The sequence below is a fragment of the Epinephelus moara genome, chromosome 5 (assembly GCF_006386435.1).
Source record: "Epinephelus moara isolate mb chromosome 5, YSFRI_EMoa_1.0, whole genome shotgun sequence".
NCBI classification, from domain to species: Eukaryota; Metazoa; Chordata; class Actinopteri; order Perciformes; family Serranidae; genus Epinephelus; species Epinephelus moara.
Genome location: NC_065510.1, coordinates 1378785 through 1399261, shown reverse-complemented (window position 1 = coordinate 1399261; position 20477 = coordinate 1378785). Strand labels below are relative to the sequence as shown.

The 20477-nt window shown below is 40.7% G+C and overlaps 1 protein-coding gene across 2 annotated transcripts in view; it reads left to right on the top strand.

Moving 5' to 3' along the window:
- lcor (ligand dependent nuclear receptor corepressor) overlaps positions 1 to 20477 on the top strand; it is a 135181-nt gene that overhangs the window by 75286 nt on the left and 39418 nt on the right. For both annotated transcript variants that reach the window (XM_050044075.1, XM_050044072.1), the window contains exons 3-4: positions 12913 to 12992; positions 19557 to 19689. In XM_050044075.1, coding sequence (XP_049900032.1) covers positions 12913 to 12992; positions 19557 to 19689 — 213 coding nt within the window. The remainder of the gene's footprint in view (positions 1 to 12912; positions 12993 to 19556; positions 19690 to 20477) is intronic.

Genomic DNA, 20477 nt, shown 5'->3' with positions numbered 1-20477 from the left:
TAGAAAGGAGGAGAGCTATAAGTGCTTAAACAGAACCAGTGTGGGTTAAGACTTGAAGTAGACGTTAAAGCAACTGTAGTGAGAAAACAGGCTAGCAGAATTCACCAGAGCAGTACAGAGACGCTGTCACAGAAACACCGGAAATGACACAACTCGCTTACCGCAATACGTCAGCACGGAGGCATGTGCGTCATTTATTCTTTCGTTGCTCTTTGCCTTCTCTCGTGTTTTTAAAGGAAATCAAGCCAAGCCTTGCTCAGGTTTCAAAGGGTTAAAGAAGTCTCAGACTCATCAGATGATGAGAGGCCAATGAGAAATCCTTTTTGTGGCTTGAAACAGATGAGGATTGAGATGAGGTTTATAGCTATATTAGCGCCCATGTTAGGCTTTAAAGCTCATTACAGACCACAAAACCAACTTGTAGGATGGATAATAATGGAAAGACAACTTTGCTATTCTTAAATCCTAAATGCTCGATTTGTTTTTGCTCTGGGTCAAGTGTTGGACTGACAGACCTCAGACAGACGTCACCGTCCACAGAACTTTGATGCCAGTGTTACTGAAATAATCTTGTATATACAATAACATAGAAATAGTTGTTACCTTTGTGTATGTAGGCATTTATCATTAAGGCTCATGTGTACGAATGCACTGATTTATTGACTCAACATCAGTATCAGCCAATATTCGCCTTGCTGGCTGCCATTCAACAGTAAATAAGACGCCATTTACCGATGGCAGCGGCCGATATTTTTCTGTTGCATCACATCAATTTAACGCAGACTGAAAAAAACCGGCTTGAAACTAACTTTGTTCCGTCATCATGGGGACAATAAATAACGTGTTTGGGACGACCAGAGATCTTCCCAGGATGCCATCATGACAAAAGGATCCATTAAACTCAATATTGACACCCTATTGTTTCCTTGGTAATGCTACATTGGCAGGATGAGAGCTAGTTAATGTTAACTGTTAGCAGCGGGTAGCTGGAACTAACAGCTAACGGAGGTTGCGTTGAGTTACATTATGATGCGTCCCTTGTCTATTGGACGAAGGTAAATTATAACATTATCGTGATGTGTTCAAATGTAATCTAGTAAAATAGAATAAATGCTGTTTGAAGGAGAAATTTTATATCAAATAGATAGATTATGTTAAGTTTTTTTTTCATATTCAAGGTTGTTCCATAAATGTGTATAACTGAATTTGTGCTCATTCAAAGGTAGTGTAATACACGACTGAATGACTTTAAGACAGCTTAGTTATTTTTTTATAGTAAGGATTTATTTTATTTTCCCTGGCACAAAAGCAGAATAGATAACAATAAAACATCAGTATCACCCCACAATTCATCCCTACTTATGTACAAGAAATCTGGCTCAGGATCCCTGTGTGTGTGTGTGTGTGTGTGTGTGTGTGTGTGTGTGTGTGTGTGTGTGTGTGTGTGTGTATGCATGTATACTGTTATTTATTTATGCACAGGTCATTTTACAAATGCACAGTATTTAAAAAGCAGTACAGCTGCCCCAGAGCTCTCTGCAAAGGAAACACAGTTTAAACTCTATATATTTATATATACATAAAATATGCTAAACGAGCGGAGCGCACTCTCACCTGAACCCCCAGACCTCTCACTCTCACTATGTCTCTGAGAAACGAGGTCAGCATGGTGTGCTGGAGTCATGTGACCCCTCCCCCACCAACTTAAGGCATTTTTAGAATATTTCTGGCTCGTCTACGTCATTTTCACTCATGCATTACACTTAACACACACACACACATACACACACACACACACACACTCACACACACTGTTTGTCTCTCCAAGCAAAGCAGGCACTTGCTTATTATACGGAGCTGCAGACAGTGAAATGTGTGCATGTGGAGTTTATACACACAAACACTAGATTTCATAAATGTGTAATGTTAAAGTTAAATTTTGTGCCACTGAAACAAAACATAAGCTGCGTATCAAATTATTTCCCCTCACAGAGCACTGTGAAACCTCTTCTACATCAGTGATTTCCTACATTTCCCAGAATTCCCTGTGGCACTCTGCATATGATGTCATACATCAGTGTGCTTTCCAGTTGGGGGGCCGGCAACTGGAGGCAGGTTCTGAGGCAGCGATTACCACCACTGCACAAATGCCTTTGATTTCAAATCCATCAAATCAGGGGGGAAAAATATGGGCTACTTTTGAGTCCTGAAAATAGTACAAAAAGAGGAGAAGTAAAGAAACTGACGTCCATCTGAAGTTAGGAGGAGCGAAGTTAGCAGCTAACGTTGGTATTGCCTTAGAACCACAGTGTGTCGTGAAAGTTTTTGACGCCATTTCAATTGGCCTCTGTGAATAGTTGACCAAGTAGGTAGAAAATAGTTGCTAAAGTTAGCTAGCTTGTAGCGAGACGAATTGAAATAGCAATATGGAAAGAGTGATTCTCAAGCACATATCCCCCGTCCAAAAACAACACAGCAGTGCTTCAGCATACACAAAGTAGATATAGAACACGTTCATCTGGCTTGCCGTGTATTTGGAGGTCTGAAAGGCGAGGTCACTAGTTATGACGATAGCGTCCACATCGGGCAAATCGGTCAAGTTGTGGGAAAAGATTTGCTTTTATTCATTATGTATGGATCACATCTGCGTTTAAAATTTTATTATGATACTTTATGAAGTCACTTTCTGCCATTTCCAATTCATGCAGTGTGTAAATGTATCACTTCCTGCCCTCCGTCTAAATTTTGTGCATCCTACTCGTCACGTGATTGCAAACAAGCTACAGCCTTTGCTTGTCAGTCAGTCCTCATCAAGTCTGAAAAGTGAACAGATCGTATTCATGTATATTCATGTACATTTTATTTATAAGCGCCTTTTAAGACACCAAAGGACACTTTACAAAACCAAAATAAGACAGTCGGTACATAACAAAAGTTAACAAATAAGCATATGTATTTATATATATATTTTTGTTATATTTCTGTAAAATCCTAAAATGTTTTCTTAGTATTACCATGAATGTTTATCACATAGTTCATCTAGTCCAGCATCCTCGTGGCAAACATAAATATCCATCTTTATGAAATGATGAGTCCTGGCCACACACCTCTTTATCAAATGTGGAGGTGCTGGCATTTAAATATAGTTAGTTAAACAGCCTATGTGTTTAAAAAAAAAAAGACTGTGACATATTAGTGATTAAAAACCAACGTGTTGTCATTGTAGTGCAGGTGTGTCCAAACTTTTCTAAACTAAACTTAAAAAGAGAATCATATACATAAGAGACAAATGCAACTTATTTGTCTGCCACAGAAAAAGGATTAAACTTTCCACCGCTCCTGAGAGCAGCAGCCTCTGCAGTTGACTTAACGCTTATTGTCTGCTGTCAGGTGACTGTTCATTTGCTTGTGTACTGTCTCATTATGATAACACATTAGTTACGCCTGCATCGTTCCTGCTTGCTGTGTGTCTACAAACTGTATGATACTGTAGTATGATAGTCCTGCCACTGTTGAGTAAACACAAAAAAGGCAAAGTGATCCTGCATGATTAACCACTGTGTGGTGAGCCACTTACAGTTTATTTTAAACAAACTGGGCGTCACGATTGGCCCCCAGGCCGGACTTTGGACACACCTACTGTAGTGCTTTCGGGTCTGTTTCTTTCTGTTGTTGCAGAAATTAGTTTCTCTCAGTAAGACTGATTTCTGCTGTGATTATTAAAGGTGTTAAAGTGTTGAAAGATAATCAAACTCGTAGCCGTTTGAAATGAATTGACTTTAGTCAGCGATCCACAATAATCAGAAAAATTACAACATAAAGGAGCCAGAAATGTTTGGTTTATTTTGACACTTAATCAGGGGTTCCTAAATGGTGGGTCATGGTCCAAAAGTGGGTCGCAGGTCAGTAAGGTCAGGTAAATTTGTAAAAAACACATTTCATTTTGAAGTGCAGGAACAGAGCTTTTATTTTGAAGTGCTGTTTCCTACTGTCAAGTGTGAATCACAGCTACTTGACAGAGACAATAAATTAGCTTTAACGACGTGGCCAAATGCAGGTAGGATGCTGAATGTGTTAAACTGTGTGCACCTTGAACAAATGACCAAGGAGAAATCTGGACCCTGCGGCTGGACCAGTTGGGCCCCACACAGACTTTTAACACTCACAGTGATGAGGTGTGTATACTCACACATGTGCAGAGACATATTTATACTTCCTCTCTCTCAGAGACTTCACCTGTTCTCGAGCATAATTCCAAACAAAGTCAGGACTACTGGAAGTGTATTAGTGATATGATCATGAACAAGAAACCAGAGAAACCAGGTATCTGCAGCAGGACTCTATAAACAGTTTGTTAACCAGATTTAATTTCATCCCAAATAAGGAAACTACTTTCCTTTTACATGTTGTTTAAGGAACCAGGTCACCTGCTTAATTAAGCACATGTAAACACACTAACTGATGAGCAGGAACTTAAAGATTCATGTGAGCGGTGTCAACATCTTCCTCAAGCTCACAGACTCGTGCACGCACACACAACACAAGAGAAACTGGACTACTGTGAGGGTGGGAGGTCACGTTAGCAGTGGGACTTGAGCTAATTGGCGCCTTCCCAGGGATATTGTAAGTGGCACAACCGCAGGGTTCAAGCACAGCTCACCTTTGACCTTTTCATTACAGTGATAGAACGAGAAAGAGAGTAATAGACTGTCCTTTTATCTGTTGCACATCTCACAGGAACGTGAGAACGAAGTGGACTGTGATTGGAAAAGCCACAGATTTGACCTGCTGTATTGTAAGGAACACAACGTACATGAACCGCTGTTTGTGCACACACGTAAAGGGATAAAGGGGGTTTCACATAGAAAAGTAATATAGTGTATGAGCGAGCAGACCTGGCGTGGTTCCTCATGTCATCTGTAACTACAGCAGGAGTCGTCAGTGTTCTTATCGCTCTGTGTGGAAGTCTTAATTCCTTTAACAACAGCTGAAAATCAGTGGTTTAAAGGCACAGTTCACCCCCCAAACCAAAAATACATATTGGTCCTGATACCTGTGGTGCTATCTATCGATCTAGATTGTGTTGATGTCAGTTGCAGAGTGTTGGAGGTATCAGCTGTAGAGATGTCTGCCTTCTCTCCAATATAATGGAACTAGATGGCACTCAGCTTGTGGTGCTCAAAGCGCCGAAGAAAAAATATATTTAAAAAACTCAGCAGCAATGTCTCTTTGCAGAAATCATGACCTGGTTACTCAAGATAATCCACAGACCTTGTTGTGAGCAGTTTCATGTAGGAGCTATTTTCTTTCTACTGAACTACACCTGCCAGCCGTATCACTGCACAGAAGGAAGAGTGCATATTGGCTGAATCCAAATGTCCGGATTTCACCGCACTTGCAGGCTTGCAGGCTTTATGGGCACGGCGTTCCTGGGAAGTTCGGGAGTGCTGAGGGCTCCAAATCCACAATTCATCCAGTCAACAAGGGGCCTCAAGCGGACTTTATGCAGACTTCCAGAGAGTCCACTTGGGGTGCAGACTTAAACAGACATCCCTGATTTAATATCCCACAATTAATTGCAATAGGGATGTGACGTTGCGTTTTTTTTCTTTTGCCGAAAAAAAACAACTTATGAATGTGTAAAATAGTAATTGATAATTAGGTACTTAACTAGATAGTTAAAATGCTACTTGAAATCAACTTATGACATATATGTGAATGGCAACGAGTAAAACAGTCTCGGGGCTGTCCATCAGTCGCTTGCAGTCTCAGCCCTCGCACACTTTACGTGATGACAGTAAATACACTACGTACAACTGAAGTCCGCGAGGGCTCAGTCTGCAGGTCCAGAGGGTGCACATTTGGATTCAGCCGTGCTCATGGACGAGAGGCTGAAGCTGGTCAAAGTGCAAGACGTAAACATTAATGGCGTCCCCCTCAGCTGAGCTGTAACGTAAGCTAGCTCGATAATGCTAATGCTAGGTGAGCCAGCAGTAAAAGCACGCCTCCTCCTGCACGGTGATGCGGTTGATGGGTGTAGTTTGGTAGAAAGAAAACAGTTCCTACATGAAACTGCTCACAACAAGGTCTGTGGATTATCTTAAGTAACTGGGTCATGCTGTCTGGAAAGAGACATTGCACACTGTTTTTTAAATGTATTTATTGGCGCTTTGAGCACTACAAGCTGAGTGCCATCTAGTTCTGTTATAGTGGAGAGAAGGCAGACAACTCTACGGACGATATCTCCAACACTTGGCAACTCACATCAACACAATCTAGATCGATAAATAGCACTTCAGGAAACAGGACAAACATATATTTTTGGTTTGGGGGTGAACTGTCCCTTTAACTTTTCGTCTGGCTGCAGTGTGAGTGAACTCCAGGGTGTGTCAGAACACAGAAACATCACTGATGTGTTCAGAGATGCAATATTCTCAACATTTCTGCTATAGTCAGTGCATGCAGAGTTTGCAGTTTGCAGACTCTTAAAATGCTCTTGATACGCGTCATCCTTATTGCTGTATGATAATTCATTTAAAGATCTGAGACAGATACTTAAAGGGTACGCTGCATTTCTATGGAAGCTCACTGCAAAGAAAAAAAGAAAAGAAACAGATGTTGTCATATGATTATGAGTTGAGTATCTTGTAATTCTAATAATGAGATCTTTATCATCTTTATTCACTTCCGCACATCACTTTCTGACAATAATGTAACTGACAAAAGGACCGCAGACTTGATGTTCACTGTGATGGATAACAAACAAGTCTTACATTGTGCAGAAATGAATGGGAACCAATAGCCATCGATACAGTCCATTTACATTTTTAAATCTGGCAGTTTAGTTTGCAAAACATTTAGTGGTGATGTTGAGTAAATCTGCTACACTCTGTCCTCTGCAAATGACTTTCATATTTCACCAAACCCAGTTTATCTGACAGTTTCAGTCCCACATGTTCTGTCAGCTCATAAATTAGGATTGTATTTTTGTTTTGTTTTTTTGCAAAGTGTTCTTATTCTTTTTGTTACTGTCTTCCCTCTTCTGGGTGAAGCGCCAAGGAGTCTGCGTAGAATCATATTAATGGCAGCGTTTATTGCATTTTGGCAGGAAATTCAGGACACTTTTAAGACAGGAAAGTAACTTCAGTCCAGCGAGAACAAACATAGATCTGGTTATCTTTTAAACAGGCTCCTGTGGTTGTAAAGTTTAGTCATATCTGTGGATGGTTCTTGAGATTACGCTGTATATTTGAGTGAAACACAGACTTTGTTTATCCCATCCCGTAACAGAAAGATGGGGTTTAAATTCCTTAATTAGAGCAGGCTTCCGGGGCAACAGTGATCCTGTGTGAGCAGGGTTGCTGTTGTGTTCAGATATTCAACAAAGTCCGTCCAAAACTGCTCGACTCTGGATGTAGATTTCACCATGTTGTGATCGGCTTCTTCTTCTGTTACGCATTTAATGCTTTTGACTTCCGGGTCAAAGCCCGGGTAGGGAACTGTGGAGCATGCATCGGCCAGTTTGGGTCCGAATGATGGTGATTCAACTCCCAGTCGCATTATCTGGGTGTGTTAGTCCAATGTTGAGAAATTCACTTTAGTATGATTCCAGTTGGACATGTTGACATGTGTTTTAAAAGTCTGGTTTTAGTCAGACTGACAGAATAAATCGATTTTCTCTAATGTCAAGTAAACGTACTGATATTGGAGATAGGAGTTCCTGAGCGCTGCTTCATTATGGCAAAAATAATAATCATTTTTATTTTGGTCAACACTGAGACCATGATTATTTAACACAATTACTTATTCACTTTGGAAATATCGTACATTTATTGACCTTTTTAACAGTGTATTTCCTTCAACTTTTAATAAAATTCAGCTGAAAACATTAATGAAAAGATGTAAAAAGAAAAGAGAGATAAATAAATAAAATAAGTCACTAGTCTCTTTAAAAAATAAGAGTCTGAAAAGTTGCTAAATCCAGCAGGAAAGTCACTAAGTTGGAAACACTGAGCTCACAGCTGTAGAGGAAAGGGGTGCGCTGGATTTGTAACACAAGGCAAAACAAGAGCGTCATTGTCAAACAGAATGTGGCACATTAATTGTTTTATCTCGATTATCTCATAATCGCTGGAAACCAAATTCATAATTGAAACTAAAATTCAATTAATGGCCCAGCCCTCAGTTCTGATGTGACGTGTGCTGTATGTTCTCAGTATATTGTGACCATATTGATTTTGCTCTTGTGTTTCTGTGTTCTGGCTCTCTGTGGAGCTGACTCTGCCTTCTCTTTCCTCCTGCTGTCTGTAACACACTCCTCCCTTCCTTCCCTCCTCAGTACTGTACATCTCTCTCTGTCTCTCTATATGTCTCCATCACTCTGCAGTTCCAGACTGAACTGAGGGTTTTTAAAGGAAGCATAGCGCCATGGCAACAGCAGTCTCCTCTGTCTCTTAGTTCTGAAGGTGCTATATTGGTAAAATGCATTCACATTTTGAAGGATGAAGACTCACACATGTATATAACCTGACACAATGCTGAGCTGAGATGCTTCTCAGTGAACCTCAACTGACAGTTGGCATCATCTGAATCAATCCTGAGCCCACAAGCATAGGATTAATATTGATAGAAGCAACCATTGATGAGTAAGAATTGCTGAGGCTGTGATTATTTATATATACAGTGTAACATTTATGGCTGCTACTAATGATTATTTTCATTATCAATCAATCTGCAAACAACTGTGTGGTTTATTACAACTCAGTCTCACTCTCAAGTCGTCTGGGCAGTGACCAAAAAAGCCATCCTTGGCCAGTCGCTGTTTAAGTTTCACAGCACTTGGCAGCATCAGGGGGACACACGTTAGGACAAGAGCAAAAGTTAAGGCAACGAAAGTCCAACCAGTGTGGGTGGGAGGGGTGGCGTATGGTTTTAACGAACACTGACTTTCATGCGGGAGAGCTGTGATCGCTCACTTCTAAAGCCAAACCCTGTTCTTTTTTCCTAACCCTAACCACATGTGTTAGTAGTTGGAGTGAAAAAAAATTCAGTTTGAGTTGTTGTACTGACGTAGTGTGTTTATTTTGAAAGAGACTGAATGTAGACGTTAAATTTCCTGTGAAAACTGAAGTGTATTTTGAAAGAAGACAATGCATGTAACAGGCAGAACTTGACACGGTGTCCCAGAACATCAACAACCAACACACCCAGGGTACCTTGCACACCCTATCTGGACGTAGAAGGTCCATGAACATACATTGATATGTGACGTGGTTGGAGTGAGAATTTGTTGCCTATTAAATGTGAGAGAATAGTGACAAGTAGGGGTGGGCGATACATTGAATACACTGGATGTATCGTGGCTTGTTCCACGTGGGACGTACAAAATGACTATGACACAAACAGCAAGTATTAATGGTCATGTCCGCATGAGATTCGCTTTAGCCTTTCGGTTCTCTCACTCTCACAGACATGATCCATCACACACTCCTCCGCCTATCCTAATAACTTTCTCCTGAGCTTTGTATCTTTTTCTTGCTTACATTGAATAAATCATCACGTTTAACCACGCCACGCTAACTGTTAAACACTAACGACAGTGTTAGCAGGTCAGGCATGTGTTTTTGTACCTGTAGGGCTCCAGACCACATTTTGTGACCACGGAGCACCACTGCGACTTGCAAAAAAGATTCATATATGAACTCAGGACTCGACAGTGCGAGCGTTTCACTCGCATTTGCGAATTAAAAATAGGTGTGTGCGAACTGTAAAAAATATTTAGGGGCACGTGTGCGCATAAAAAAAACAGCCGAAGCAGCCTATATTTTTGTCAATAAAAAAATATGATAATCTAACCGCAAATGTTGGAGGAACTCCAGCCGCCTTCCCTCTTCCCTGTGTGACACGGTTATGGGCGGTTTTCCAAGCCACTATTGGCACAATGAATATAAGTCCCACTGTCGGCAGCGTGGAAATAAGTCAAAGTGTGGCGGAGACGGACCTGGTTAAGCGGCGGACCTCCGGGGAAGCCTGCTCCGTTCTCCCCGCAGTTAGGGACCGTTCTCCACGGCCAGGCTGTCGGCTGGGTGGAAATAAGTCAAAGTGTGGCGGAGACGAGGGAACGGGAAAAGCGGTGGACCTCCGGGGAAGCCTGCTCCATTCTCCCCGCAGTTAGGGACCGTTTGCCACGGTACCGCTGCTGGGCAGGGTGGAAATAAGTCCTGCAGAGTTTCAGAGGACCTGGAGAATGTTTTAGGATAGTAATAACATTATATAAGATAATCATATTGCAAAGATAATATATATAAGATAATAACATTAAAGACAAAATTAAATTCAAAACTTGATGATTTTACCTTTCTGTACATTTTGTATACAAATTCATTAAATAATTTTGCTTGTAAATGTCTATTTGCATCACATTTATTACAGAAAATACATTATTTGATCAATTTACATTGTGCCCCTAAAGTTCTTTTTGAGCTCCTTACTTTTTCAACTTAGGAGCACATGTGCTCCTTGGGAAAAAAAGTTAGTGTCAAGCCCTGGAACTGGAGGCAAATTTGCGATTCCTAGAATGTTGACTTGACAGAGAGACACAGGAACGCTGTCGGAAAAGAGAGGAGGATGTTTTCAGTTTCATGATGCGCAGCAGCTGAACTACCAGGAGACAGCAGCAAATTTCTTTATCCCACTGAATGTTTAACAGAATGCAGGCTTGGAAAGGGGTAATTAGTTGTTTGCAAATAGGGCTTTAGGGCATGAATACTCCACAAACAGATAGAGAGTCATATTTACATGTACTCACACACACACACACACACACACACACACACACACACACACACACACACACACACACACTCGGAGGCATTCATGCAGTGTTTGTGGTCTTTAGGCAACAATCTAGTCGATATTGAATTGAGGTCATCTGGCAATCACTGGTTTGGTTGGTTTTTACTCGGCACACTTGACATATGAAGTTATTCATCACTGTAATTAATCATTGGCTGTAATTAAAAGTGAATCATTCCAATGCTCTCGTTGTTTTTGGCCCCTCAGCTGTCGCTCTCTGCAGACTTGACTGGATGTTGAATGAAAACAGATGGTGTGTTGGGATTCCTCCGTTGATTCATCTGCACCTCGTTTACAGCTGTTTTTTTTTTTTTTAAGATTCAACCTGTAGCTGGATATTTAAAGGGGAACACTGCTTAAATTAAGAATTTGAATATGTTATTACTATGGCTGAGATCAGGCGGCAGCAGCAGGAGGTGGAGACAAAAAGCAGCGGTCCAGTCCGACAGTTTCCAGCAGCCTTCAGTCTGTACAGGAAGTCACAGAAACACTCGCATCCTAACATGTTATCAGACCCATATTTCAGTTTGTTCGCAACTGTTTTAATTATGACAGAGTAGCCTATTAAAGATGATCTGTATTTTCTGTTCATGGTTCAACTTCTATTTTACATGGATTCTCATGTAAATCAGCATCATATCAGTTTGCTGCTGTATTTAAATCAGCTGAGCAGACCTGTCACCCCTAAATACATAAGTACATTAAAAACAAAGACAAGAAATACAAGACAACAGCTTTCAGTAAAGATCAGTCAGATAAAGTCGGGGCTTCACATCTGTACAGATGTTCTCATAAGAATCCTCACATCCATCTTACCACAAGTCTTTGTATCACTAAATATGAATTGCGATGATTTTATGCAGGTTTTTTTGTTTGTTTTTGTTTTTCCCCCAAATTGCAGGAGCAGGTAAAAAGTGTGCAAAATAGTAGTTGTGGTTTTTTTTTGTATGATATATTACAATCAACTTGTTCCAATGAGAATAAAACCACAATGTTTTGAGTTTGTGATTCATACTAACCTGCATACCACTATTTAATCCAACTCACCTTGATTCTTGCAGCACATGCAATAGATGTGGATGCAACAGCCTCTGTCATGTCACGTTTTGGCTATTTTTCAGGTGTGTTTTGCGGTTAGTGTTAGTGTTCCTTTACAATGTTGCACATGGTGCCAAACAATTTACCCCCACTCTCATACAGAGCAGTGCTTTGCACGGTCTTCAGCAGTAAGTTTTGTTGGTAAATATGAGGTGTTTGTGCTGCATGTGTGCATCTTCACAACCAGAAACAAGAAAGTGACTTTGGTGACGGTGTGTGGGGGGGGCTGCTATGATTGGTGAAACTACTGTGACTGGTCAAATTTGCAAGAAAGTTGGGATGATTGGACAAAATTGCAGGTTGCGCTGAATTCACAGAGATTGGTTGAATTTGTTATTGCTGAGATTGTGACATTGCAACTTCCTGCTGGGGATGCCAAATGAGCTTTATTCTGTTGCAGTGTTCTCAGTTCTGAAACAGAAAATGTACCCATACGCTCAGAACATTCCCTTGACTGCTCTTAGCGTCATCTAGAACATCCTTCACCACTCAGTGTCTATGGAGCTGCTCCAAAACTGAGTTTTAGCACTATAGTTTTTGGATTTGGGGGAGCTGTTCATGTTTACTAATATTTTTAGACTGCCTCAGACCAAAGGAATAACATGTATGCATTTTAAAAAGTGGGCTTAGTTCCCAGTCAAAAACACCCTCAAAGTATGAACCTAAATCTACAGGACCCAACCAGGACAAAAAGGTTTTCTTTTGCCGCTTTTTTTTTCTTTTAGTTTAATGCCACCAGGTCTTCTTCAGAGCTCACATTAAGCTTAATAACAGGACTCTACATACGGCAGTGTGTAGTTGCAAAACAAAACCACAACTCAACAATTTGCTGATGTCTATTTGGGCCTTCAAAGTCCATTGACTGACTGTGTGCATCGAGCTGGGAGATGCTGAGGGTTTATGGGAGTTGGAGTTTCTCATGATTTAACCCGTTGCTTTCTGTCTCCCTCTCTCATCCAGACTGCGAGCCCGAGGAAGTGTCAGACTGGTCCTTCGATGAAAACTGTCTCTTCTGCTGCTTAAGACGTGAGAGAGTCAAGGTAGGGGACGCCACATTTTGTCTCCATGCTGTGTTTTACATACTGTGATAATAGAACAGAACAGATCTTTATTGTTCATCGGGGTGGAAATTTGTCTTCAGCTCACCAGACACGAACGACAACGTTGTAAAAAGCAATCAAACAGTCAGTAAAACAAACATTACAAAACACTTAACACATTAAATCAGCTCATCTGTCGGTGGTTTAAAACTCATCAGTCACTTTGCTGAGTTAAGGATACTGATGGCACTCGGGATGAAGGACTTCTGAAATAGAGAGGAAGGCAGTTATCTGCTTGTCCTTTCTGTAAAGAGTTTGGTCAACGGCTTTGGTGGCCTGCCAACTATTTTACTTGCCATTGTCACAATCCTAGAGAGTTTATTCCGACTGACACCGAGGCCTGTGAGCATCTCTTGAAAATATACTCAGTTAATCTCTAACTTGCTGATGCAACACAACATTTGAAGGGCCTCAGTGTGGGCCGCGTAGGCAGCTTCACCTGATGAGTGTTGTCTGTTAAAGACCAACTAAGGCCATCGTCAGCATATTTACTTTACCATAATGGTAGCAGAAGAAAAACTAGAGATACAAGTGTATGTCAACCTCAATATTGTAAGACAAATTAAAAGTTGCTGGTCGGCAGATTTTGTTTAACCTTTGGACAGAGACCCAGGCTTGTAGTTCCCCTCTGCTTCAAGTCTTTATGCTAAGCTAAGCTAAGCTAAGCCAGTTGACTCCTGGCTGTAGTTTCTCATCTTCCCATCGCACTGTCAACATAAATAAGCATATTTATCAAAATGTCAAAAGATTTATTTATTGAAAATGTCAGTTTTACGTAACCTAATCAGCATCAGCATCCGTTATGCCACTTTATTATTTTTAGTCTTATTAACTGTTGGGTTTAAAATGTGAAGTCAGAGCTTTTATTTAAGGCTTACAATATTTTAATTATCAGTATCTATAATTAATTAAAAGTGCCTTGAATAAAAGATAAAGAGAATATGTACGTACCAAATACAATGAAACTGAAAGCCACCATCAGTGCTTTCACTACCATTGTATGTGTGTTAGATTAAGGGGGGGGGGGTGAGAGTGTTTCAGTCTAGTGTTGCACACATTCTCCAAAAGACGGCTAAATTAAATGTGAATCAATGTGCGTTTCCATGACATTTTTTAAGGTGTACATTCTGCGGAACTGAGACAAATTCTGCTTCCTGTCTAATGTGGCACTTAAGTTACTTTTGTGAAGTAATTTCTTTCCTTTGTCCGCATGTTTAGCGTGTTTTTGTCTGCCGCCATTTTTGAGCGTTCTGTTGAAAGCTCCACATCTTTGTCTCTGCTCCTCCTCCTCCTCCTGCGTACTTGTTATTTGTGTTGTTCAACCATCATGGTCTTGACCCCAATTTAGCCTATGAAAGGAACACGACATAATGATTTGGAGGTGTGTGTGTGTGTGTGTGTGTGTGTGTGTGTGTGGAAGGAGGAGGACGGTGACATGGGTGTAAATTAGTGAGACTCCCACAGCAGCAGAGAAGCCGGTGTCTCCGCTCAGAGGTTCTCATAGGCTAAAAAAAAGTGATCAGAGCAGGATAATGCAGATACACAGTCGCTGTGGTACCTGCGTCTGCGTCTCCTGCTGTAGACAAAGCGTTCATGGGATGCACCATTATAGGCCTCCCCAGAGAACAAAAAGAGCACGCAGGGGTGTGGGGGGTAACCGAAACATCCCATTTGATTCCAGACGTGGGCCCGTGTGGCACGTCAACCCCCTCTGTCATCACCATACTGGGTGTTAATAACACCAAAGGGTGCATGCGGATAAAGACACAAATTAATTAATCAAAAAACTGAGAACACACCATCGTTAGGTGGGAAGCAGAGATGAAAGATAAATCAGTCACGGGGCTCTGTTAATGAACTTTTTGATCATATCAAATGCTGTTGGATGATTTTCAGTGAAGATAGTTGATGGAACACACACTGATTCAGTTTTATTTTGCAGGCTTGTTTGATTATAACTTCAGCAGTATAATGGACTCTAACGCCCCTTTTTCATTGGACAAAAACCCGCTAACATCTGGCTTTTTAATGTGAAGGGAAAGGTTACAATCGGCATTCACACCTGGGTCATATGACCCTGCAGTAGTCACGGGTATTTATCTGCTCCTGCTGTGATCAGGCATGAATGGAAACACAACACCCTGGTTGATGCGCAAATTTTATCCCCCCAAGCTGGCGAGATACGATGACACACCGCCACAAACTACTATCGTTTTCTGTCCAAGCAGCGCTCAAACATAGATCATAATTAGTTTGCACCAAGTTTGAACAAGCAACTGAATAAGTAAGAGATACATAAACAAAAGCAACCACCATAAAGTTTTCACTGGCCTCCTGTTTTCAGTCCAGTCCATAACTTTGGACTTGACACACCTAAAAAAAACACACAAAAAAAAAACACGGGAAAGGAGTCCTCGCCTATTTAAGGGGGTTCCCCATGTTTAAAAAACCAATGTGCATGCACTAATATTGGGTGGGACAGAGGTATAAACATTTGTGCTGCTTTAGTTTGGAATTTGTTAACAGAATAATCCCAACACAAAGTCCACGTACTCGCTTGTTCTGGAGCTTTTGACCGAATCACAGTCTTCACTCAGTTTAAATCTTTCCATTACCCAGAGTACTTTCCAGGGACTTTTTTGTCCATGTCTTCATCTCCTTTATTTTTGGGATGTGACTGAACAAGTGAATGAGGGAGGGAAGGAAGTTAGGAGGGGGGCGTCCTTCCCTCAGCCGTTGCTTGTTTTTCAACTTGACCCCAGTTTGACCTCGGAGGTCGGCCATCTGTCTCCTAAAAACATCCTTGCTTCATCACCAACCCCCTCCGTCAGCCCCCATCTGTCTCTCTCTGCTTATGCTAATAAAGCACAACACATTCATGTTGCGATCACACTCACCTACATCGTGGAGTATTTATAGGAAATGTACACTGGCACAACAAAGTTCCTGTGTGTAAATACAGTAATTACAGATGGGAGTTAAATGCAAAAAAAAAATAAAAAAATAAAAAATCAAAATCAATCAACAGAGCCAAATCAATTAAACAAAGCCTAGCAGGGATAACAGGAGATCTTTTCAGCAGTACTGTGTGAGTGGTCAATAAGTACGTTAACCACTCAGTGTGCAAATCATACTAAGACAAATAATAAGACAAAATTTGCATCAGCCTTAATTGTATTCCTCTTCTCACTCAATACAATCTTTTATTCATCTGTTAGGGCTTCAAAGGTCCCTCTGCCTCACTGTTATTACCCTCTGCTTGTTTGTGAAATGCCAGAGGAGCTTCAGTGGGCGGAAACCATTGATTCATTGATCTGAAGCCGTGCAAACTGCCAGCAGATAGAGAGAGAGCTGAGGGGGTTAAAATAAAGACAGGGTGGAATAGTGAAAGCCTTAAAAACACACTCTCATCTCAGTTTGTTGCTTTGTCTCTTGCCCATTGACGCAAACATCCACACATACCCGTAAATTCCCTGTTTAGTGCTGTAAAGACAATACTCATTATAACTGACAACCACAGCACGCGCCAACAGTGGTGTTAATCCTTTCTCGGATTCAAAGGCTGAATTCACATTTCCTCTCAGCGGCTGTTTCTTTCATTATAATCTCTCATTGCCTGAGCGGTGTCTCGTCAGGCTCCAGACCTTGGATATCCTGAGGAAGCTGTTTGATTGGCTGTCAGCGTGAAAAGGTCCACCTCCAACAATGGCACCTCAGTAGAGAAGTGAGCTGTCCTGCCAACACTTGTCCCTGTGGTGTCATTCTTTTGGTTATTGACTAGGGCTGAGCCGAATACAAGTATCATAAAAGTAAAATGTGTCATGATCTGTTCTTGTAATAAAGCAAAATCCCCATTTTGGTAGATGTATTTAATCTATTACTTTTGTAATTAAAAAAAATGAATTCTGAGGCTGTTCTGTAAATACTTTTCTCATAGATTATACATATTTAAATTCCACCCACTTCTGATATAAACGCCGCCCATTCTGAGTACAGATACAGATAATTTAGTTGGTTGAACAGATACAGATAACAGTGTGCTCACTCATACCTGTTATTGACACTTTCACATGTCTGTTTTTCATCGAAGTTTCCCCTCCCAAAATATCACTTCACAGGAGTTAGTAAGACTAGGGACCATACCAGTTATTCAAAACACAAAATTTCTAGTGGATTACCACAGTACACTGATAGGAATTCTCATACACGTCATGAAAACATTTAGTTCCACCTGAAATTAAAAATAAATACAATGGAGTGCATCAGGAATGAGTCCTAAAACCCTAAAAATTAGTTAGCATTTTTCCACTCCAGGTTCCCTTGTTTCAAAGTCAAAGGGTTTTTTTGAATTGGTTTTTGGTTAGATACCTAAAGTAAGGTCTGTGGCTGAAAAGACGTTTCGTTCAACAACATAAAATATGCCTGCTCTTGAATTTTGAAGCTTTTATGTTTCGTAGAAAAAGGTGGTTGCTAACAAGTGGCTAAATGAAACTACAGACCGTCATCATGCCGACCACAGCTTTTTTTCGTTTAACGCCAACATTAGCTTTTTACTTAAGGTGATTTCATCTAGGCTTCAAAAATCATAATAGTGGTGTTCCTTTGTGAAGATTATCATGCTGGACAAAATGTGTAAGTATCATTAATGTCTGAGAGCTTATTTTCTGCAGAGTTCCAAAATCCAATGGAAAAAATTCTATTGGCTTTTTAGCGAGGGAACCAGAGCGACGCTAAGTTCCGCATAGCCCTACAGAAAAACGTCACACCTGGAGCACTCTATTAAAATTGTCAATGTCTCTTCAGTTTAATCGCTAATATGATCAGAAAATCAGCACAAAACTAGACTCACAAGTCAGTCTTTAGACGCTTTGCTGAACTAAAGACTGATGACTTTCTCCCTGATTTTGTGTTTAGATGGGCGGATACAATTTCAGAGTTTAAAAAAACTCCCTACGTTGCAGAACCAATAGTAAATCCGCAGGGCGGTCCTTCGGTGGCTCGCTGAACTCTTGTGCTCGTAAACATAGTCCGACTGCGTTAAAAGTTTTAAACAAAGTCGCAGTAAGTCCTTCATTTCCACAATCCTGTGGACTGAGCACACGTTTGATAAAACGGAGTTAAATCTCTCGGCATCCATTTTCAAGCTCTCTGTGTGTTTGTTTCCTTGCGGACGAGAAAAGGGGGAGCGCACATTTCCGGGAGGGCGTGTCCTTTTAAAAAAATGCAAGAGGCGTTGCTTTGTTGCCGGCCGTTTTCTCTGGTGTGTTAAACACACTTTAGAAAGGAGTGTCCCCAGACTATCAGAAGGCGGAGATCTCTGACTGTCTGGTGGCGAGACTAGCACAAAACACACTATTAAATTATACAAATTCATGTGAAAACTAAAACACAACAGCTGCTGATCAATCAACTGATTAGTCAATTAAAAAACAGGTTAACAGCCATTTTAATTACCATTATTTATTGTTGAGTGTCCTCTGGTTTTGCACTGTAGGGCGGAAAAAAACGACATCTGAGGATTTCACCTGGATTTCACCACAATTAGGTAGTAATCAAATAATATATAATTGATATGTTAATCAGCAACAATAATAATATTAATCAATGTGAGTTGCGGCCCTACAATTATGAGTGTGGATATATTAAAAAACAACAATTAAACATTAAGAAGCAGTGAAACCTCGTCGTAATTCCCACCAGGATAAATACATCAGGGTGCAGTGCAGCAGCACGACCACAACACCCCCATTTTCTCAACTGGAATTAAATAATCACTACGTGCACTAACAGACTTCAAGCAGGGGTGTCAAACATACAGTTTCAGAGGCTTTTCCACCCCGACCAGAGCACAGTTCTCTGATATAACAATGAATACTTTCTGTGACCATGTTTCAAGATATTGAACATTGTGTAAAATATTGTCAATCAACAGCTTCAGTTCAAAAGAATCCGAATCAGGAAATGTGTGGATAAATGCACGCGTCATGGCAGTGAGAAGTCGACTGAAAATCTGAGACATACTGTTAAAATTGTGTTTAATTTTCTTAAGATATTTCAGGCTGCTCATTTATTTTGTAAAAGGATGAACGTCTACAGATTGTACTTGTGATTCTTTACAGACAAAAAATGGAAAATATTGGAGCTGATGGTGCGTATAGGTTATTGTGCGATGCTTTTATTGGACCGGCCCATCTGAGATCAAATTAGGCTGTACGTGGCCCATGAACTAAAATAAGTTTGACACCCCTTATCTACATATTTAAGGCCAAATGGTGGGGATATCTGCATATACCTGCAGCTACAACACTTCTTCTGTTGACTCACAGAGCTCAGCAGAATCATGGACATCTACAGCTGGATTTGGTCATCAATCATAATAACAATCAAAGTGAATAATCAAGTGGTGGAGAATTATGTGATGTGATGATAGTGTGTGATAATATATTATTTTTGACAGAGCAGGCTTTTACTCACTCGTTTGTCTGTGTGTGTTTGTGTGTGCAGGAGCACAGCGTAGAGAAGGGTGGAGGCAGCCAGGTGCTGTCGGAGTGTGAAGACTTCAAACAGGAGCAGTCTCGGATCAGCCGGCTGGAGAGACAGGCCCAAGACTTCCTCAATGCTGTGTTCCACAGAAAAGGTAACACACACACACACACACCTCATCAGTCACTCCATTACTAATTTTCACTTCCCTCTGGTCATGAATATCTGGAATATCTTAGAATTTCCAGAGGTGTATTTGAGACAAGTCAGAAAATTTGGTTAGATCTCGGGGGAAATCAGCAAATATGAGGGAATTTCACAAAAATGATACTTAAAAGGGAATTTATTGCATTTAATTATTTTCCATCCCAATTTTTTTATTTTGGGGGGGAAATTTTTCAGGACCAAAAATGCCCTCTGATGTGAAAACTAATGGAGACATCATGGTACTCATCACAGAGGAAATCCTGCTTGATATTGCCATTTGTTGCAGTACACTTAAAAAATGTTTAATCTCCTCACAGGGTTCCTGCAGATTCTTAAAAGTCTCAAAAGGCATGTATTTCATTAATCTAGAAGTAAGGCCTTAATTGGTATTGAAATGTCTTGAATCAATCCATCAGAAGTCTTGAACATTTTAAGACGTAGGATTTTGGGGGCAAAGGGCTGCAGGCTGGAATTGAGCCCACGGCTGCTGCGGGAAGGACACTGCCTTTGTGCATGGGATGTCTGCTCTATCCACTAAGCCACAGGGCACCCCAAAATTATTAAGAATCCTAAGTAATGGATGTAGGTTCATGGTTTTTTTAAATTTTAATTCCAAGTGGCATTACAAAAGTCTTAAATCTAACTTGTGATAAGCTGTAGGAACCCTGTCCTAACCATGCTCAGTGAAACCAAACAACATAAAATGTCCACATCATTAATAATTTGTAGTTGAGT